This window comes from Protopterus annectens, chromosome 14.part0 (genome assembly GCF_019279795.1).
Source record: "Protopterus annectens isolate FY-2018-M chromosome 14.part0, PAN1.0, whole genome shotgun sequence".
Lineage (NCBI taxonomy): Eukaryota > Metazoa > Chordata > Ceratodontiformes > Protopteridae > Protopterus > Protopterus annectens.
This window is the reverse complement of record NC_056748.1, coordinates 901167659-901190509: the sequence shown is the minus strand read 5'-3', so window position 1 is coordinate 901190509 and position 22851 is coordinate 901167659. Positions and strand designations below refer to the sequence as shown.

The 22851-nt window shown below is 42.4% G+C and overlaps 1 protein-coding gene across 1 annotated transcript in view; it reads left to right on the top strand.

Moving 5' to 3' along the window:
• KIF11 (kinesin family member 11) overlaps window positions 1–22851 on the top strand; it is a 1847788-nt gene that overhangs the window by 628556 nt on the left and 1196381 nt on the right. Inside the window, exon 8 of the mRNA XM_044055639.1 lies at window positions 7890–7980. Within this exon, the coding sequence (XP_043911574.1) occupies window positions 7890–7980 (91 nt within the window). The remainder of the gene's footprint in view (window positions 1–7889; window positions 7981–22851) is intronic.

Sequence of the window (22851 nt, the reverse complement as noted above, 5' to 3'; positions counted from 1 at the left end):
GTTGGGCTAAGTACCCCGTTGGGGAATATTTTTGTTTTTTCTTGCCTCAGTTAATTCCGGATGTCAGAAAGTGAATAATTGTATTTCTTGTGGGAAACAGATACCGCATAGGGATTACCACTCTCTCTGTATTCCTTGTTTGGGGCCTGAGCATGATGTAGTCGGGTGTCGCTTCTGTGCTAGATTTAATAAGCGCACCATTAAACGTAGGTTAGATTGCGCTAGGCTTGTCTTCGGTAAGCGGTGTAATTACAATATGCCATCGGATCCTCCGCCCGCTACCGCTAAGAAGCGCAAGGAGAAGTCGTTAAGGTCCAAGCAGGATGAGTCGTCCGTTCCGGACGCCGGTTCTTTAGAAACTATGGTGTAATCTGTAGATCCAGCCGAGGTTTTAGTTGAGTCTCAGGGGGAGCCGTTAATTTTGCAAGATGTGGCCTCTCAGGAGTCGGGTCAGGCTGAGGGGGCCTCTCAGGTTGCTGTACTCCCCTCTTTGCCTAAGGTGGTTAGGCCTTCTGTCTCTAAGATATCTTCCAAGGTCAGGCCTGGTTTGCCTTCCTCAGGTGTCAGTCCTAGTTCTGCAGGTTCTGTGCCTAAAAAACACATGCTTAAAATGGCAGAAGATTTGATTTCCTTAATCAGGGGTTCTATGCCCCCTCCAGATAAGAGGCGTAGGGTGGAGCCAGAGGTGGAAAGTTTGGAACAGGCTTCAGATTACTCAGAGTCTTCGGCTGAAGACATTCAGGATTTTCCTCCTTATTCTGATTCAGACGCAGAGGATTCCAGTCCTCCTGCTTCCCCTCCAGAGGATTTTTCTTTTTCAGAAACCCTGCATTCTATGAGGGAGCATTTTAAATGGGAAGGTCAGGATTTCTCAGATTCCCGAAAGAGGCTTAGGGAATTTTTGTTTTACCACAACATCGGCCTTTGGCTATACCTCCTGTTTTGGATGTTGTTCAGGATGTTTTCTCTGAGGCCTCTCTTAATCCAGACTCTTTGCCTCCTGCGCCTGTTAAGCCAGATAGGTATTAGAGTGCCAGAGGCTCATAAATATCTGTATAAGAGCCCAAGGGCTGACCCAGAAACTATTAGCCAGGGACCTAAGGGGGTCAGGGCTTCTGTTGTAAAGAATCCAGTTCCTATGGATAAAGATTCTAGAGCTTTGGATAGGTGGGGTAAAAAAGTGTATACCTCTTCCACTCTAGCAATGAGGGCTTTAAATTGCCAGTTTCATATGTTGAAGTACCAGAATTTTCTCCTTACTCAATTAAAGTCTAAGGTAGATGCTTTGGCAGAGGGCATAGAGTGTAAGGAATTACAGGATTTGGTTCATGCCTCTGATCAGGTGGGTAAGCATTTTTTGCAGTGTGGTTTCGATTCTTTGCAGGCTTCTTCCAGGGTGGCTGCCACTGGATCAGTTATTCGCAGGCATGCCTAGCTTAAGGATCAGAACTTGTCAGAGCATGTTAAAGCTAGAATTTTGGATGCTCCTTTGCAGTCTGAAGTTTTGTTTGGTACTCCTGTGGAGTCTGTCTTAAAGAAAATGGAAGACAAGGCTAAGTCTATGCAGACTGTTAAAGATTTTTTGCAGGTGCAGCCCCCTAAGTTTAGCAGAAATTGGCCTACTAAGGGATGGGCTTATCCTTCTGATTTACAGTCTAGGGGTAGATCTAGACGTGGTAGGAGCAGAGCTCAGGGTACTTTCAGGCCTAGAACGTTGAGTTCCCCTGCACAATCTACAGGTGAGGGCAGGGGCCAGGCCTTTCGTAAACAGGCCCAATGACCTGCATCTTCTGCTGCCAGATCCTTCCTGTCTGGCAGCTCTTTTGGGAGGAAAGTTGGCACTCTTCAAGCAAAACTGGCTTTTAGTCACCCAGGACAAATGGGTGTTGGACATTATAGACCGAGGCTACAAGTTTCATTTCCACACATTGCCTCCTTTCAAAGGCATGCCAGACGTTCCTCCTCAGCAAAGGGTGGAGGCTCACAAACAAATTTCTTTACTTCTTCAAAAGGATTTTATTCTCGCCTGTTTCTTGTACCAAAGAAAGGAAACACTTGGAGGCCAATTTTGGATTTATCTATCCTCAACACATACCTGGACATTCCAAAATTCAAAATGTTTACGTTGCAACAACTTCTGCCTCTGTTGGGCAAAGATCACTGGATGGTAACTCTGGACCTTAAAGAGGCTTATCTTCATGTTCCTATCAGGCCCAGTTGCAGGAGATTCCTGCGTTTTCGGGCTGGGACTTTACATTATCAGTTCTCTGCATTGCCCTTTGGCTTATCTACTGCGCCCAGGGTGTTTACAAAGGTTCTGGCTCCAGTAATAGCCTTCTTAAGGTTAAGAGGAATTCAAATTTATCCTTATTTGGACGATTGCCTGATTCTTGCTCAAGACAAAAACAAGCTACTTCGCCATCTACAGTATGTTATGGCAGTGTTAAGGTGCCTAGGGTATTCTGTGAACGAAACAAAGTCCAGTCTAGTACCCTCTCAGGAAATGTGCTTTCTGGGTGTGAGACTGAATACAGCTTCTCAGATGGCTTTTTTGACCCTGGACAAACAAAGAAACCTTTCACTTTACTTCCAACAATTGTCTCTACGGTCCAGGCTGACTGCAAGGACAGTCCTTCAAGCCTTGGGGTTCATGGCATCTTGTATTCTTGTGCTTCCCATTGCCAAACTGCATATGGTGAAGCTACAATGGTATCTCAAAAATGTATGGACACAACACTGCCACGATCTGGACACTGTCATTCAGATAATACCTTGCATTCAAAAGGAATTTTTGTGGTGGGCTCAGGAATGTCACCTAAACAAGGGACTCTCTGTGACCCGACCAGAGGCGAGTCAGATCTTAACGACAGATGCCTCTGACAAGGCTTGGGGAGCTCACCTCAATGGAAAATGGGTTCAAGACACGTGGCCTGCCAGACTTCAACATTTACATATCAACTTGAAGGAGATGTTAGCGGTCCAATTTGCATTGATGGCTTTCAAGCATCTACTTCACCCAGGACAAGCGATTCAAACAGACACAACTGTCATGTGGTACATCAACAAGCAAGGGGGAACCCATTTGTACCCTCTTTGCAGGCAAGCTATGATTTTGTGGGAGACTGCTCTCAGTTTGCACCTCACTCTTCAGGCAAGGTTTCTGCCAGGAGCACAGAACTCCTTAGCAGATGTTTTGAGCAGACAGATGGTGGATCCCCACGAGTGGAAATTGGATCCTCATGTATTTCGACAGTTGACAGTGATATGGGGGACTCCAGACATAGATCTGTTCGCTTCTCCACTAAATTTCCAGTTGCCAAAGTTTTGCACAAAGATATTTCATCCAACAGCTTGGAAAGTGGATGCTTTATCATTCAGTTGGAGCAATCTTCACGTCTATGCCTTTCCTCCTCTGCCTCTCCTTCCCAAGGTGCTCTTGAAGGTCAGACAAGACCAGCCCTCCATGATTCTAATAGCTCCAGATTGGCCTCGACAGCACTGGTACCCTCTGCTGAGGAGTTTAGTACGGGAGCCTCCTTGGCCTTTGCCTTCAATTCCACACCTTTTGTCTCAGGCAGACAATCATTTCCTCAATGTCAGGATTCAGTCCCTGCATCTAACAGCCTGGCATATTCTGTTGTAGAACCTGGAGGGTCGCAGCTTCCTCAAGTTTTCAATGTTATTTTGGAGGCCAGAAGGCCTAGTACAAGGAAAGTTTATGCTGATAAATGGAGGAGATTTTTTATTTGAAGCAAAGAGCTTTGATGTTTCCTGGCCTGATTTGAGTGTTTCTCTTCAATATCTTACGGAATTATTAGACAAGGGTTTGTCTTTCTCCTCTGTAAAAGTTCATGCTGCAGCCATTTCTGCTCATTATGACTGTGACCCACCATTATTCTCTCATCCTTTAAGCAATTCCTTAGAGGGGCAAAGAACATAAGACCCCCGCGTAGAGCTCCTACTCCTTCCTGGGATCTCAATTTTGTGTTGGAAAAACTTACATTACCTCCTTTTGAACCTGCAGCTACGTCTTAGTTAAAGTTTTTGTCTTGGAAGACTGCTTTTTTGTTGGCCATTACGTCTGCTAGAAGGGCATCTGAATTACAGGCTCTTATGGCAGTTGAACCCTTCCTGATTTTTCATAAGGATAGGGTATCTCTGCGTACTAACCCTACTTTTATGCCTTAAGTGGTTTCAAATGTGGCCTTGAACCAATCTATTCATTTGCTTACTTTTTATGCTGATCCCCAAAATAAAGGGGAGAAAATTTTGCACACTTTGGATATTCACAGGCAGTTGTGTTATTATTTGAGCAGGACTAAAGGGTTCAGACAGTCTCAACAGTTTGTTTCTTTTGCTTTGGCCTCTCAGGGGAAACCTGTTTCAAAACAAACTATTTCTAAGTGGATTGGCCATTGTATTGCTTTTTGTTATTCTCATCATGGTAAGGAGATTCCGGCTGGAATCAGACCTCATTCCACTAGGGCTACTGCCACTTCTACTGCTTTTTTAAGGGGTGTAGCTACTAAAGATATTTTGGAAGCAGCTACTTGGAGTTCAGTGCACACTTTTTCTAAACATTACCATCTCCCTCTTTATCCCAAATCTAGGGCTGGATTTGCCACTGCAGTCTTACAGGTCTTATTAGCAGCTCCCAATGCTTTATGATTTTGCCAGCCTCCCTTTACCTTTGCTTTGGGATTCTACCCACAGGTTATGACTGCAGCAATGTGAGATGAAGAACATAGTACAGTTTTGTACCTACCATAAATGTAGATGTTCGAAGATCCACATTGCTGCAGTCCAATTTACCCTCCCTCCTTCCCCTCTGTAGTTTGGAGTGGTTGTATGGTTTGGGTGGTACATGTTGTTTGTAAATGGGTTTTGGCTGTGGCCTTTCTCTTTAGGGCCTTCTGACATCTGGGGCAAGAAAAGACTGAGGATATGACGTCTGTCATGCGCTTTAATACCATGCCGCTCTGACGTCAGATCTGAGCGCCCATGACCGACGCCAGCCTAATACTTTGGTATTCGGGCCGACCGAGGACAACGGACTACCCACAGGTTATGACTGCAGCAATGTGGATCTTCGAACATCTACATTTATGGTAGGTACAAAACTGTACTTTCCCCTTATTGATATCCCGTTTTCTTCTTGCGCACAGAATTCCACATTTGGACCTTTATCTTAGTGTTATTACAGCCTCTTTGTGCGATTGGTGAAGTTCTTTTGTTTGTGCCCATTTATGTGCTTTTATGCCAGTACGCCCTTGTGCTTTCTCTGACTTATGGTGCATGTGGAAGGTGCCCAGAAGCTTTTGTTTACTTGGTGTACATGTGATCATTGCAGTATCTCTCTCATAGCTTTGTTACTGGAACCATGATATGTTTGAACAGCTACTATTTTACTTGGAACAACTGTACTGTCTCCAAATTTGCGAATCTCATTTTCCTGAGGTATGTACTTGGCAGAAAGCATTAACAGGCTTCTCTATGCTAGTTATTTTCTATCACCTCTGCTAGATGTATCTCTGCTGCAGTCACCTTTTGGTGCACTTGCTTTGATCTTGAGCAATTTAGTCGCTGTTTTAATTGACCCAGTTTTCATGTGGTTTGACTACTGTTAGTCTGCCTGTTTATCTTGATTTTTCTGTAAAAGGATTCACTCTGCAGGAAGTCCTCGTACCTTTAAACATGCACGGTCACTGTAGGAGTTTGTGTGAAATTCTTTTTTGATTTTTGTAGTAGCCTACAGTGGCTAAGCAAATCCTTTTAAGTATGTGAAGTTGTACAGATTGCTAAAAGGTGACTTGTCTGGCGTACAAAGTATCATCTGACCAGTTAGTGATTGGTTTACAATAAGTCAATCCGGGCCTCTGCCCAGCAGCAGGTCCACAAACCAGCATGACCTCCTGGTCACCTGCAACTGTCCTACTACTCAGTCAAGCAGTGGGAACCCCCCCCCCCCACACACACACACACACACCTTCGCAACCTTCCAAAACCATGCCAATTTCAATTTTCCGATCTCTCATCTGTCAACCAAATGGGAATGTCCATGTCACACCAACATAAACCCCTCTCCACCCCATTTCTACCTTGCACTGAAATCATTACCTTTTACCAATTCTATTGCTTCATCTCAACCTAAAACAATCTCGCCCTACCAGGTTCTGGTTTTCTTTCTGCTATCTATTGAACTATACTTTCCATAATCTAATTTTCTGGTACGTACTCCAGGCAAAATGCTCTACCTAACCTGCAAAGGGCTAGTAGCTACTTGTTTAATGTTTACTTACAAAAGAGCGTATTTGTTAAAATGTCTTTTTCTGCAAATGTTCATTTTACTCAACCTCCAAAAGGGCTAGTAACCTTCTGTTTAAATGCTAGCCCACTAAAAGCTTGTTACATAATGTATTATACTTCTGCAAATGTGTAATTCTGTACAAATCTTTGTTCTTTTGTAACATGTAATATGTAACTTGCAATATTTGAAGCTTTTCTCCCTAGGTCTCCACTGAAAATTGGCTCTTTATGGCTCAGTGGACTTTCCCAGTCCTCAAATTTAAATAAGTCAGGAAGTCAAATGGAATCAGAAATCTTTTGTCTAAGGATCTAAACCTCTTCTGTTAAATCATGGTTTGAAGGGGCAGGTACATCTCTGAGAATGCCACTGCTGTGGAACAGACTCCCCATCCACACAGTTCATCCCTGTCCATTTTCAAGTGCAACTTAGATCTATGGATGGAAAACAGAAAAATTACCAGAGGATTGGCCCTTGTTCTACTAATGAACAAATGCAGCTCCTAGATTTATCCCATGTATGGTTTCCCTCAAATTTTCTGTGGTATGATCTCAGCTATTCACATGGTCTAATGTATCATTGAACATGGGGTAGGTAAGGCCAAGCTATAATCAAATGGGAAAGGCAATTTCAAGCGCAGAGAGGCTTAAAATGGGGCCTACGAACTTGTTTATAAATGCTACTATTTAAAAATACTGCTAGTTGGTTGCCATTTTACTCCTCCAGGGACTATAGGCTGATTCTATGCTTCTCACCTTTTGGATCTTGCTTTGACCTTTGCTTTCATGTTTGCAGATTTATTCCAACAATTTGCAGAATTCCATTCTAAGTTAGTTGTGGCCTGGCTGCATAGCATATCAGATGATTTGAGAGGAATACTTATGTCATTTATGGTCTGTTACCCTGCCGCCATCCTTTTGTGTTTGGATGGTCTCTATGTTCTTGTAGTTGTGCATTGAGTTTCCTAAAAGCCTGTGTGGTGACTTTTTCCATCAGTAATGGCTAGGCTCAGTGTGGATAAAGTTAGCATTGTGGCTGGTTTCTGTCCCTCCTAGTCTGTTATATGAAATCATGATGGATGCCTAATGGAAGTGAGTGCGCACAGCATCTAGAAACAAAGAATTCATAAGTGTGCAGACCTTGTGGAATATTGGAGAATGTTCCAAGTAATCTTTAAAGGTCCGCTGAAATGGACACTTGTTTTAGTTGGGTGTGATGTTAATTGGCCTTTTTACTAACCCTTTTTTGTTTAATTTTGTAGTACAAGCACTGCTTAGTTTTAAAAGGAAGTTACCATGCTAGGTACACTTGACACCTTGTTCATATTTTTAAGCTCTTAGGCTGTCCTGTGTCTTATCCGTTAACATTTTTGGGGAAATAGAATCTGTAGGAAGATTCCATGATCGGAGTTGCTACTGTTTCTGTAAGTTAAAGTAAAAGGTTGGTTTATTTACACTCTGCAATTTAATTTCCTGTCCCAGCCTGCAGCTTGTCATAAGCAAATTGCATTTTTTGGCGAGTATGAAATTTTGTTTCTCTAGATTTTAATAACCAGAAGTAATAATTTTTTGTCTTTGTTTTTCAGTCGTTCTCACTCTGTGTTCTCTGTTACAATTCATATGAAAGAAATGACTATTGATGGTGAAGAACTTGTTAAGATTGGAAAGCTGAACTTGGTGAGTTCAAAAACAAAATGTTAGAGGACCGATTTTACCTGCAAGGTTATAGCTGTATTTTCTGATGACATCACTGATTTTTTTCGTGTTATGGAAATTTGTTTTTCTATTTAACCTGAAAGGCAGTGTAATATGATAATTCTCAGTGGCAAATTCCCCTCTTAATTCATGCAAGAGAAAACTGAACATTTTGTGTTTTACCCACCTTGTGTGTTCTCCTGGCTAGAATTTTTAAAAGCAAACCTTTTCATGTGATTTACTACAGACACAAGGCTTTTACACCTCACTTTCTCTCTCACTCGCTGATTTCAGTGTACTTCTGGCATGAAAGTTGTGTATTCTGCACAGTGCATCTTAAAGGTGTAAGTTTTTTTTTCTCCTTGTCTAATTTGCCACCCAGTTAACCAAATGACAGTAGGTCCCTAAGAATTTCCGAACTCTCTGGCTGAGTAATGTGGACTGAGTGCAAGTTTTATAGTCTGAAATATTTTCATTTATTTTACATTTGTTTGTCTGGTTAGTCTGGGCCAGTGGCTCCTTTTCAGCAGAGACCCGGCGGGGGGGGGGGGGGGCAAAAAGATAAACAGAAGGAGCAAATTAAATAAACTTTAACAGAGTAGTAGTAAAAATTGTACAAAAATGAAATCAAACCATGCTATATATAAATCCGTGTGCATATATACATACAGGAATCTGGTTTGGACAGAGTAAAGGTAAGATATAGTGGAACCGAGCAAAATGGAGAGAGAAGTTATCCAGGTGTAATACAGGAATAGAGCCAGTTGCTAGCTAGATCCTCTTTAAGGAGTTAGAATTTAGGGTGGAAGAGATATTAGACTTGAGTGCGGTTCCACATTTTTGCTACTTGACATGAAAAGGTTTCAAACGAGTTATTGGCTTTCATAACTTGTAATAGTTTATTAGATGAGTGGAGGGAGCGAGTATTGTAAGGATGTACTAGAACTATTACAGCGGGGTGGGCATTATATTTGTATAGGATGCTGTGGGCAATAGCTAGTTTGTCAGTTCAAGCTAGTGTAGTTGTTTCAGGGCAGTATAGTGGATTCTTTTATGTAGGCTGGCAGCAAACTGATTGTGGTAGCATGTTTCAAGTTTAGCTAGGTTAGTCTTCAGATTTGAAGAAATGGGTGAGGTATTTAGTATTGTGGAGAGGAAGTGTGTTCTGGCAAGTGCTTGTCTAGTTGAAGTTGAGATATTCTGGATCTATATAGACATCCAAATTTAATATGTACTTTTTTAATACTGAGGGCAGTATTTATCATTTCAGACCAGAATCTATTGTGATACAATAACTTTTAGTGCTATCAACTGGTTTAATTAGTTCCATTGGATCAGAGTATGTGTATTGAGAGATGTGGGAGTTTTTGAAAAATATCATAAGCTTGGTCTTATTTGGGTTAAGTAGTTGTCTTTTTTTAGGGAAAGTTATATGCCCGAGAAAGCAGATTGGAGTCGTGGATAGGAGGCTGGTAGAGGGGTCTGCACAGAATGGTGGAATTGTTTGTATACTGTAAAATTGTGGTATTGGGAGTGGTGGAGCTAAGATTGTTAGTAAAGATGGAGAAAAGTAGTGGGCTGAGAAGTAATAGAGCCCTGTGGGACTCCTATGCTGATGGGTAAAAGAGATATTTCATTGTCCCATATCATTGAGTTGGTTAAGTAGCTGTGGAACCAGGTAACGGAATCTAGAGAGAGCTTGATAGATTCCAAGTAAAGTAGTAGTTTTTGATGTGATAATGTTGAATGTTTTTGACATATCTAAGAAAATGGAAGAAACTGATTACTAATTTTATGGTGACTTTGTGAAACTTGAGGGCTGTGGTGGTACTGTGTTTAGGTCTAAAACTGTTGGGAATTCGACATTAGGTTCTGTGAGTTGGGACAATAGTTGTGTATATATTTTTCTAGTGTTTTGCTAGGAGGGGAACTATATGGTGATTGGTCTATAATTGGATAACTCAGTGGATTTTGACCACCTTTGTGTAAGGATATTATGGGAAATTTTCCAGGGTTTAGTACATAATGTTCAGTGATTGAGTGATGCATTAGTATACAGATAGAGGGTAGGAGATAGTCTGAAGCTAGTCGAAGATATTCACTTGGAAGTTTATCTCTTGTGAGTCTAGTGGGTTTAAGTTGGAGGAGGAGTTGTTTGATACAGGAAGTTGGGACAGGCTGAAATGAGAAGGTTGTGGGTATGTGGTCAGCTGTTAAGGGGATGATAGGGAGGGTCTTTGTCATAATTGTTAACTAAGGCCAGAATAGAGTTAATGGAATGTGTTAAATTAGGTTGCTATGCTAATGTTGGGGTTTAAATTGTTAAGTGAAGGTGTAATGGTTTGACCAGGATTCAAGTTTGAATGGCCAGAATTTTTGGGGATAGTTTCAGCCTAATTAAAGGACAACTACGGGCAAACAATGAAAAAACATATCTTCTTGCCATGATTTACTGCACCTCCTAAAGCTGCCAGCATCAAAATAAGTACTCATTCCTATTTTTATTTTTTATTTACTCGTCTGCCCTCATGGGGGCAGACATTGTGATACCTTTGGAAAGCTAAATCTGTCTCAATGCATAGAGTGTAAGAACAAATAGCCCTACCCTTTGTTGTCAGACTAGACTTCACTTGGCATTTTTTTCAGGTGGTCCATTCTAAGTTTGAGAGTTTGCAGCTCATGTGTCATTGACTGGTATGTGCTGAGTTTCACAAATGTTCCTATTGACGTACTACACATTCTCTGAAAGAAACTTGTAAAAGTGTCAACAAATTACTGAGATAAAAAAGACTTCACAAGTAGCAGTTTTGCAAGTTTCAATTCCTGGCCAAGTTACTCCTCCCATCTCCCCTCCTTCAGTGGGCTACAGTCTCACATTTCCAGCTTGGGTAGATTCAACTATTTTGTCAGCTTTGCATGACAATAGACATCAAAAAAATCACAGCCTGGTGTGCCACTAAAACTGTTCCCTTATGTGTGTCTTCACTTCTGAATAGCATTTCCCCAGGAATAAAAAAAAACAAAGCACACACATCAGTCCAGAGTTTGAGCCAATCTATCCATTTCTTAATGTGCACAGTAAAACATTCAGTTTATAATGCATTCTAGCTGCTGACATGGTTATCTTTACATAGTTATTCTCTTATAGCATAACTTGAACTTATGGTATTAAATGCCAAGGTTTACAACAGTTCTCAATTTCTTAATGACCTCCCAAGGCTCTGATATGACCTAGTACTTTGTCAATATACTGTAAATACACAGATTAATTCAAATATTTGTGCAGATATGACGCACAGTAATACACATATGCCATCATTAAAACAAGATAAATGCAAAATAAATCATATCAATATAGTTATGATTTCTTGTTTGACCCTGTCAGTCAATGGAAAGTTTTCTGAATTTATGTTCAAGCAATTCTGTATTTGTTGTATAATATCTTAATTGTTTCTCAATATTTTAACCGCTGTATGCTGCATCAATTGTACAACTCTGATTGTGCTCCATTTATATTTTCTATGTTCTTTGTGCAAAATAGCTATGTTTGTACAATTAATTTTTATTTTTTATAATTGTTTGCTTTGTATCTGGAGCTTTTCTACCCAAGCCTCGGCTAAAAACTGTCACCTTGTGTCCAGTTGGAATAACCTGGTAAACAAATGGAAAATAAATAAAAAATAAAATATACTAAGAAAATCAATATGCCAAGAAAAATCCAAAACTTAAGAAAAAAAACACAGAAGGAAGGAACATGTTTCCTTGATGCTGTCATGAAAATCCCACTCACATCAGATATTATGGGCAAACATATAGTCAGTCAGTGATGTCCCACTCTCCAGGCTAAACAAGGAGAAGATTACTGTCAGCTGCCTGTCTGGTGCCAGGATCTGCCACATAACCCACACACAGGTCACTCCACAGCAAGTACAAATATGACACTGTCATTGTCTATGTTGGTGTGAATGATTGAGACGTACCTCCCTGGACTACATGAAAAGACATGAAGAGCTCTCCGATCTTGTAGCCCAGGCAGGTATGACTCTAGCCCTGAGTAGCATTCTAACATCACCCAGAATGATACTGAAGTACAAGGACAAAATGATTGACTTCAACAATTGGCTAAGCTTCTGGTGTCATTCTAAGGGGATACAGTATCTGTCTGCCTGGGACGACACGGTCGACAGACCCCACAATGCTTTGCCAAAGATGGCCTGCACCTGTCGCCCATGGGATTCTGGATACTGGCTAAGGCTCTTGCTGCCCCTTTAGTGCCTTTTTTAGACTAGGTTCAAATGACCTTCACCACCGTAACAGGAACAGACGAGCAAAAACGGAGGGTAATGCTACTCAATGCTAGAAGTCTAAATCTCAAAATACATTCGAGGCATTCCTTAAAATGGAGAACAGCGATATTTGTGCAGTGACTGAGACCTGATTCACGGCTCCAGAGAGCACCCCTGCACTACCAGGCTGTAACTCGTACCACACTTTTCGGCCACGTAACCTGGAACGGAACACTTAAGGCGGAGGTGTCCATATTCATTAAGGATATCCAAACCTCCAGGCCAGTTGCTCAGCATAATGCGTAAGAGGTTTTTCACGTCCAATTAACTCTGGGCAAAACCACAATCCAAATTGTAGCTTGCTACAGATCCCCCACCATGCCCCAGGATGACCACTCCTCTTTTCTTGATATACTGGAAAATATTAGGGTTCAGCCAAACACCCTAATGGGCGATTTCAGCTACCTCACCATTAACTGGGAAAACTACTCATGTACCAACTCCTTCGCTTAATGCTTCCTGGAATTCATAAATTCCAATGCCCTGGATCAACTTATCCACACCCCCACCAAGGGCAACAATATCCTAGACCTAGTAATTGCCAACATGAGTGACCGGTGTTCCACACCTGAAGTCAACTCGTTGGTCAGATCCGACGATAAGCTAATCACCCTAGATATCCACATCCCTCACCCGTCATTAAGGAAACCACAGTAAAAAAAAATTCTCCAATGCCATCTTCATGCTTAAGACAGAAGTGGCAAACTTCATGACACCTATGGAGATGGACAATAGTTATGACTGCAGAATCCTACACATATGCACTCTACAAGCACTTAAAGGAGGGCATGAATCGTGCTATCCTAAACAGAACCAAAAAGCTATCCTCCAAAAAAAAAAGGAAGCCAATCTGGTGGTCCCCTGCCATAAACTGTACAACAGAAGGAAGAAACTGTTGCAAAAGAGAGTAAATTCCCATGAGTGGTAGAGCTCCCTGGTCAGCCTCCGTAAGAAGCTGAGGTCCTTTATAAGAGCCTCCAAAGCTAGCCACGAAAACAAAATCGCCACTGATTCCAAGGACCACCACAAAGCATTCTATAGCTATGTCAAGAATCTCATTGGCAACACCCAGACCTACTCTGAGTTACAGCACAACGGCATGTAAATTCCAGAACCAACTGATATTGCCAACATCCTGGCAGATAGGTTTAGTGCTAACTTTACCCTCCCCCCACCCCCCACCCTCTAAAGAGCCCATATCTGTACAGGAAGAATGCAGAGTCCCTGTAATCACCACTACACAGGTAAAAGTTGCACTGTCTAAAGCCAAAAACACAGCATCCATGGGACTGGACAACATTCCAGGCTGCGTTTTACATGAACTTCAGAACAAACTGGCTCCCCACCTAAGCACCATGTTCAATCATAGCCTCATATCAGGCTTTGTGCCCACTGAATGGCGTACAGCAACAGTGATCCCACTCCACAAAGGGGGAGCCAACACTGATCCTGGGAACTATCGCCCTATTAGCCTGACTAGCCTGGTCTGCAAGGCCATGGAACGTATCATCATGGAACTCATAAACAAAGACATTGGTAACCTCCAAAGTCTGGACCCCGCCCAGTTCAGGTTTGTGAAATGCGGATCATGCCTCCTGAACCTAATCGATTTTTTTGAGGCAGTCACCAAAGCCGTAGATGAGTAAGGTGGGTTCACACATCCTATCTTGACCTCGCCAAGGGTTTTGACACCATCCCCCATTCTGGAATTATAGCTGAACTCACTAAACTAGGTATAAAGTCCTTAACTCACAAGATGGGCTGCCAACTGGCTCTCTGACAGAACCCACATTGTAAAAGTTGCTGACTCCAAATCTGACTTCCAACCAGTGACACGTGGAGTACCACAAGGTTCAGTTCTGGGACCTCTACTGTTTGGTATCTACATCTCTGAAGTATAGGCTAACACAGAAGGCCTCTAGCTAATGATGTACGCAGATGACTACAAACTAGGAGCCATAGTAGAATCCCCAAATTATGTGGACATCCTACAGAAGGGCCTCATTGAGACAGATGCCTGGTGTCAGAGCCATGGCCTCAAGCTCAATGCCAAAAAGTGCATTGTCATCCCCTTTGGTAAAAACTCTGTACCCATGAACTACCACATAGGCAGCAGTCTAACACCAAATGTGTGATGAGACCTTGGGACCCAGGTGGACAGTAGTCTCCTTTGATAAATCAGATCACCACAGTAGTCCGGAAGTCCTATGTGGCAAACCTCATTAGAAAAGGGTTCTCATCCAGGAAAGAGATTGTCCCCCTCTACTCGACATTCATTAGACCCATTATAGAGTACAAAGCCCCTTTTGGAATGTACCTCACAAGACATCTGTAGCAGCTGGAAAGGACACAAGTACCTCGCAAAGAGGATAAATGGCCTCAAACAAATGCCCTACACTGACCATCTCAAAACTCCAGCTTTACTCTGTAGCATATTGCCTACTCCGACGTGATTTCTGCCTAACATATAAAGCTATGTCAAACCCAGAGCTGTTGGACATGCTACACCTAAAGAAATCCCAGTGCCTCCGAGATACTTGCTGTAGGGACCTAAACCTTGTCACCACAGTAAACAGGACATGCTGGAAGGATAGATTCCTGTCCCAGAGACGTCCCATACTCTGGAACATGCTACCCATCTGTCAAGTAAATTTCATCATTAGCAGTCTTCAAGAAAAATCTTTGAGTGGATGGGAAATATGCCCCAGGAATCACTTCTGTGGCTGTACTTGACAGTGGCACAGGAAAATAACTTTCTTGGGTGGCATAAGCCAGGGAACCTTGTTGGCTATGCTTACTTAGGCCCTTGAGCTGATAGCCTAGTACCTACGTATGAGCCTATTAGACTAAATACAATATTATGTAGCATTAAAATACGATGACAAGGGTGACAGTTCATTATTTACTTAAATGTCAGTGGAAACGTTCAAAGTGGATAAAGAGGAGGAGGGGAAGAGAAGAAAGTGAGAAAAAGTATTTGTTAGAAGTAATAATTAGGGTAGATATGGGAAGCAGGAGAAAAAATTAGTCAAAGTAACATTACAAGTAAGAGAAATGAAACAAAGTAAAAAGAAATAACATGGACAAGATTTACAGCTGCAAACTCAAGTGGATTGGTAGCAGGTGTCATAAAATTGGGTTTGGAGAAATGTTTGACTTTGAACAAACAGATTTGTCCACATTAACCGTGTATCATTGTGTGTGTGGTATAAATGAACTATAAAGCAAATCTGCACTGATACCTGCGTGCTGCCCTGCTGAGGGGGACACTTGTGCAAGTGCAATGGACTGGTTCAATAGGAAGGGATGGCTGCATACCTCTCAACATCATAGAACAAGAAATCTGGACAAGGCCATAAATAATAGGTGCAAAGGCCCATAAATTGGGACAATTTATAACTATTGCACTATCAAACTTAGAAAGTTGATAAACCCGTTCTGCATTAGTGAATTTTCTTAAGGATATGAAGTCTGAAAATCAAATGCCTGTCAATTTTCTGACTTCCGTGTTTAATGATTTGCCAGTGATTTGACAGAAAACTGCAATTTTATGAAAAACCGGCAAAAAATCTGGACTTTCTGCAAAAATCTGTACTGTTGAGAGATATGGATCGGAGTCTTGAACCAACACCCATCAATCATTTTCATTTGTGTGCCAAAGCCATTACAGCAGTGTTTTGCAGAGAGGTGAGGAAAAGCCTTAAATTTGACTGGTATGTTTTACATTTGTTGACTGGGAGAGTCCAACTGGATTACAAGCCCATTTTCAGTGGAGGCCTGGGGAGAAAAGCTCCAAGATAATTTTTTTTTTTACAGAACATAGTTTTAAGGACAGACTTTTGACATGCAATTTCCATAGAAGAGAGTTTGACATGCATATTAACTAACAGATGGGATACATTCGTTCTCATTAATATAATAAATTTTAGAAGATATTCCTGAGTTTAGGATTCCTATGATAGATTTACTATCAGAGTAAAGGCAGAGAGACTTAGAATAAGGCTCAGAGCAGATGATGCTTGCTATAGTTGAGAAGGATAAATTGATTCACTATGTCTTTGCCTGGTTTTAGTTGAGAAGGATACCAAATTGATTTACAATGTCTTCTCCTGGTTTTAGTTGCTTATGGAGAGCTCAGCATTGATTGGGTAGTTTTCACTAACTCCTGGAGAGATGGGATGAGCAGTAGATCAACAGTCCTAAGTTGGTATAGTACTATGGTTGTCTTAGCAGAGTTACTTAAGTTAGGTGAAGTGTTCTAATACAGCCAGGGGGATACAGGAGCACAATTGATTATTCTAAGTGAGTTTTAACAAGTTTCTTGAACTGTGATGGGGATTTGTCAGTTATGTGGGCGGGAAGGGAGTTCCAGGTTTTTGCTATACGGTGGCTGTAGACAGACTTACCAGCTTCATTGTTATATTTGCTTACTTTGAGGAGGTTTTGTGTGCTAGACCTCAAGGGCCTGGCGGTTGTATAGGGTTGCAAAAGATTTTGTAGGGCTGGGGTGTTTTCAGAGTTATGCATTACTTTGTGGGCTAGTGATAGTTGATTGAGTTTAAGTAGTAGTGGTAGTTCTAACCAATTGAGGTTTTTTAGGCATTCACAGTGATGTGTTCTGATGGGAGAGGTTGTAGCAAATTTGGCTATCAGGTTTGTTTAGGTCAGATTTGTGGAGATTTGTAAGCATGGGGGAGGCATAAAGTAGGGTAGATAGTAGGTGAGTCCTCGCTATTGTAGTTTTGAATTGGTCAGTGAGGAAATTTTTATTGCGATACAGTAGGCCAAGTTTTGTATGCACTTTTTTTATGATTATAGAAATATGTAGATAAAAATCTAAGATTATCTATTTCAACCCCTAATAGTTTGGTATGATTTGTGGGGGTGATTGCCCCTTTGTTAAAGGAGGAGATGAAGAAAGAATCAGTGGGAGGTATGGCTCAGAGCTAAAGAGTACTAGCTTTGTTTTACTTGGGTTCAGAATGAGCCTTTGGTTTGTAATCCAAGATGTTCTTCATCTCACATTGCTGCAGTCCTAACACTTGGGTAGTCCGCTGTCCCTCCATCGGCCCGAATATCAGAGTATAAGGCTGACGTCGGTCAAGGCGCATTTGACTGACATCAGAACGTCAGGGTACAAATGCGCATGACCGACGTCATATCCTCAGTCTTTTTTGCCGCATGGTCCGATGCAGAAGCAGTGTTGCAAGTGCCGTTCGGCGTTCTGAAATTTTCGAATTGAGTTTCAGACCGAAGTCTGAGTTGGTTAAGTACCCGTTGGGAATATTTTGGTTTTTCTTGCCTCAGTGGTTTACCGGATGTCAGAAAAAGTGAATAACTGTATTTCTTGTGGGAAACAGATTCCGCATAGGGACTACAATAATTTGTGTATACCTTGTTTGGGACCTGAGCACGACGTTGTTGGGTGTCGCTTTTGTGCTAGGTTTAATAAGCACTATAAAGCGAAGATTGGATTGTGCCAGGTTGGTCTTTGGGAAGCGGTGCAATTACAATATGCCGTCGGATGTTCGGCCGGCTTCCTCAAAGAAGCGCAAGGACAAGGCAGTTAAACCTAGGTTAGAGGAGTCGTCGAACCGGACGCCAGTTCTTTAGAGTCAGGGGAACCGGTGGTTCCGACGGAGGCCTCTCTGGAGTCCCAGGGAGAAACTTTGATTTTACAGGATGTGGCCTCCCAGGAGGCAGGTCAGGCTATAGGGGCTTCTCAGATTACTTTACTCCCCTCCCTTCCTAAGGTGTCTAGGCCCTCTTTCTGCTTCCAAGGCTTCTCCTAGAGGCAGGTCTAGTTTAGCTACTGTGGGTGTCACTCCTAGTTCTTCAGGTTCTGTGCCCAAGAAGCACATGCTTAAAATGGCAGAAGATTTAATTACTTTAATTAGAGGCTCTATGCCCCCTCCTGATAAGAGGCCTAGGATGGAGCCAGTGTTGGGGGATTATGAGCAGGCTTCGGATGTGTCTGAGTCTTCGGCTGAAGACTTACAGGAGTATTCTCATTATTCTGATTCTGATGTTGATGATACTACTCCTTCTGCTTCTCCTCCTGAGGATTTTTATTTTTCAGAGACCCTTCACTCCATGAGATAGCACTTTAAATGGGAAGGTCAGGACTTCTCTGACTCCAGGAAAAGGCTTAGGGAATTTTTGTTTTTACCCCAGCATAGGCCTTTGGCTATACCTCCTGTTTTGAATGTGGTGGAAGATGTGTTTGCAGAGGCTTCTCTTAATCCTGATTCTTTGCCTCCTGCTCCTGTTAAACCAGATAGGTATTACAGGGTGCCTGAAGCTCATAAGTATCTTTTTAGGAGTCCTAGGGCAGACCCAGAAACTGTTAGCCAGGGGCCTAAGGGTGTTAAGGCTTCTGTTGTCAAGAATCCGGTTCCTGCAGATAAAGAGGCCAGGGCCTTGGATAGATGGGGAAAGAAAGTTTATACTTCTTCCACTCTAGCCATGAGAGCTTTGAATTGCCAGTTTCACATGTTAAAATATCAAAATTATCTCCTTTCACAGTTGAAATCTAAGGTTGATGCTCTGGCGGAAGGTATTGATTGTAAAGAGTTACAGGATTTAGTGCATGTTTCTGAACAGGTGGGTAAGCATTCTTTGCAATGTGGTTTTGATGCTGTACAGGCCTCCTCTAGGGTGGCTGCCACTGGGTCAGTTCTTCGCAGGCATGCCTGGCTGAGGGATCAAAATTTATCTGACCATGTTAAAACTAGGATTTTGGATGCCCCTTTGCAATCTGATGTCTTGTTTGGTTCTCCTGTTGAGGCAGTTTTAAAGAAAATGGAAGACAAGGCTAAGTCTATGCAGACTGTTAAAGATTTTTTGCAGGTTCAGCCTCCAAAGTTTAGTAGAAATTGGCCTACTAAGGGGTGGACGTATCCTTCTTATGATTCCCAGTCTAGGGGTAGATCTAGTCGTGGCAGGGGCATAGGTCAGGGCTCTTTCAGCCCTAGAACTGGAGGTTCTCCTGCACAGTGTTCGGGTGAGGGCAGGGGTCAGTCCTTTCGTAAACAGACCCAATGACCTACCTTTTCAGCTGCCAGAACCTTCTCGCCTGGCAGCACCTTTGGGAGGAAGGTTGGCACTTTTCAAAGAAAATTGGAGTTTGATTACCCAAGACAGATGGGTGTTGGATATCATACATCACGGTTACAGGTTTTATTTCCATACCTTGCCTCCTTTCAAAGGCATGCCAGACATTCCTCCTCAACAAAGAATAGAGGCTCACAAGCAAATTTCTCTGTTACTCCAAATAGGGGCCATACAGCCGGTTCCTATGCCAGAAAGGGGCCTAGGATTTTATTCTCGCCTGTTCCTTGTACCAAAAAGGGGAACACGTGGAGACCAATTTTGGATTTGTCTATCCTCAACACTTATCTGGACATTCCCAAATTCAAAATGTTGACGTTACAACAACTTTTACCTCTGCTGGGCAAGGATCACTGGATGGTAACTTTGGATCTCAAGGAGGCTTACCTTCATGTTCCTATCAGACTAAGTTGCAGGAAATATCTGCGTTTTGGACTGGGACTTCTCACTATCAGTTCTCTGCATTGCCCTTTGGCTTATCTACTGCCAGAGTATTTACTTAAAGTTCTGGCTCCAGTGATAGCTTTCTTCAGGCTAAAAGGAATACAAATCTATCCTTATTTGGACGATTGCCTGATTCTGGCTCAAGGAAAGGAAGAGCTTCTTCGTCATTTGGAATATGTGATAGCAGTGCTAAGATGCCTGGGGTATTCTGTGAATGAAATAAAGTCCAGTCTAGTACCCTCTCAAGACATGTGCTTTCTGGGTGTAAGACTGAATACAGCATCCCAGATGGCCTTTCTAACCCCGGACAAACAAAAGAATCTTTCCCTTTACTTCCATCATCTTTCTCTTCAGTCCGGGCTGACTGCAAGGACAGTCCTTCAAGCCTTAGGGTTCATGGCATCTTGTATTCTGGTGCTTCCCAATGCCAAACTGCATATGAGGAAGTTGCAATGGTATCTCAAAAGTGTGTGGACACAGCACTGCCAGGATCTGGACACTGTCATTCAAATAATACCTTGCATTCAAAAGGAATTTTTGTGGTGGGCTCAGGAATGTCACCTAAACAAGGGACTCTCTGTGACCCGGCCAGAGGCGAGTCAGATTCTAACAACAGATGCCTCAGACAAAGCTTGGGGAGCTCATCTAAACGGAAAGTGGATACAAGACAAGTGGCCTGTCAGACTACTGCATCTACATATCAATTTGAAGGAGATGTTAGCAGTCCAGTTTGCATTAATAGCTTTCAAGGATTTACTTCTTCCAGGGCAGGTGTTGATTTTAACAGACAACACAACTGTCATGTGGTACATCAACAAGCAAGGGGGAACACATTCTTATCCTCTATGCAGGCAAGCAATGATTTTGTGGGAGACTGCTCTCAGTTTACAACTAAGTCTTCAGGCAAGGTTTCTGCCGGGAGCACAGAACTCCTTAGCAGATGTGTTAAGCAGACAAATCATGGATCCCCACGAGTGGAAACTGGATCTTCATGTATTTCAGAAATTGACAGTGTCCTGGGGAACTCCAGACATAGATCTGTTCGCTTCTCCACTAAACCACCAGCTGCCAAAGTTCTGCACGAAGAGGTTTCATCCCACAGCTTGGAAAGTGGATGCTCTTTCTTTCGGTTTGAAAAATCTTCATGTGTATGCCTTTCCACCTCTGCCTCTCTTCCCAAAGGTACTTCTGAAGGTCAGACAGGACAAGCCAAGGATGATTTTGATAGCTCCAGATTGGCCTCGACAGCATTGGTACCCATTACTGAGAAGTCTAGTACGGAAGCCTCCATGGCCTTTGCCTTTGATTCCACATCTGTTGTCCCAGGAGGACAGCCATCTGCTCAATGTCAAACTTCACTCTCTTCACCTAACAGCCTGGCATATTCTGTTTTAAACCATAGAGGGTCTCAACTTCCGCAACAAGTTTTGAATGTGATTTTGGAAGCTAGAAGGCCTAGTACAAGGAAAGTGTACGCAGATAAATGGAAGAGATTTTTGTTTTGGAGTGCAGCTAAGGATTTGGATGTTTCTGAGCCTGATTTAAGTGTGGCTCTTCAATATCTTACTGAGTTATTGGACAAAGGTTTGTCCTTCTCTTCTATTAAGATTCATGCTGCAGCAATTTCAGCTCACTATGACTGTGACCCACCATTGTTTTCTCATCCTTTGTTCAAGCAATTTCTTAGAGGGGCAAAGAATATAAGACCCCACGAAGAGCTCCTACTCCTGCTTGGGATCTCAATTTTGTGTTGGAGAAACTCACTCTACAACCTTTTGAGCCTGCAGCTACTGCTGAGTTGAAATATTTGTCATGGAAAACTGCTTTTTTGTTGGCCATTACCTCTGCAAGAAGGGTTTCTGAATTGCAGGCCCTTATGGCAGTTGAGCCTTTCTTAATTTTCATAAGGACAGGGTATCTTTACGCACTAATCCTTCCTTTATGCCTAAAGTGGTTTCTAGTGTGGCTTTAAACCAAACTATTCATTTGCCTACCTTTTATGCAAATCCCCAAAATAAAGGGGAAAAGATTTTGCACACTTTAGATGTACACAGGCAGTTGCGATATTATTTGGACAGAACTAAAGGGTTCAGACAATCTCAGCAGTTATTGGTTTCTTTTGCTTTGTGCTCTCAGGGCAAGCCCGTGTCAAAACAAACTATTTCTAAGTGTATTGGATTTTGCATTGCTTTCTGTTATTCCCATCATGGCAAAGAGATTCCAGCTGGGATTAGGCCTCATTCCACTAGGGCTACTGCCACTTCAACAGCTTTTTTGAGGGGGATGGCAACTAAGGATATTTTGGAGGCAGCCATTTGGAGTTCAGTGCATACCTTTTCTAGGCATTACCACCTTCCACTGTACTCTAGATCCAGGGCTGGTTTTGCCACTGCTGTGTTGCAGGGCATTTTGGCAGCTCCTGCTTCTATATAATTTAGCCATCCTCCCTTACCTCTGCTTTGGGATTCTACCCAAGTGTTAGGACTGCAGCAATGTGAGATGAAGAACATAGTGCAGTTTTGTACCTACCATAAATGTAGATGTTCGAAGATCCACATTGCTGCAGTCCAATTTACCCTCCCTCGTTCCCCTCTGTAGTTTGAGGTGGTTGTGTGGGTTGAGTTATCCACCTGAGGTATATTGTGTATATTGTATATATATTGTGTGTATTGTACATATTTTTGGTATTAGGCTGGTTGGTTGTTTAGTTGTTGTTTTTGGGTTTGGACCTTTCTTTTTAGGGTCTTCTGACATCTGGGGCAAGAAAAGACTGAGGATATGACGTCGGTCATGCGCATTTGTACCCTGACGTTCTGATGTCAGTCAAATGCGCCTTGACCGACGTCAGCCTTATACTCTGATATTCGGGCCGACCGAGGGACAGCGGACTACCCAAGTGTTAGGACTGCAGCAATGTGGATCTTCGAACATCTACATTTATGGTAGGTACAAA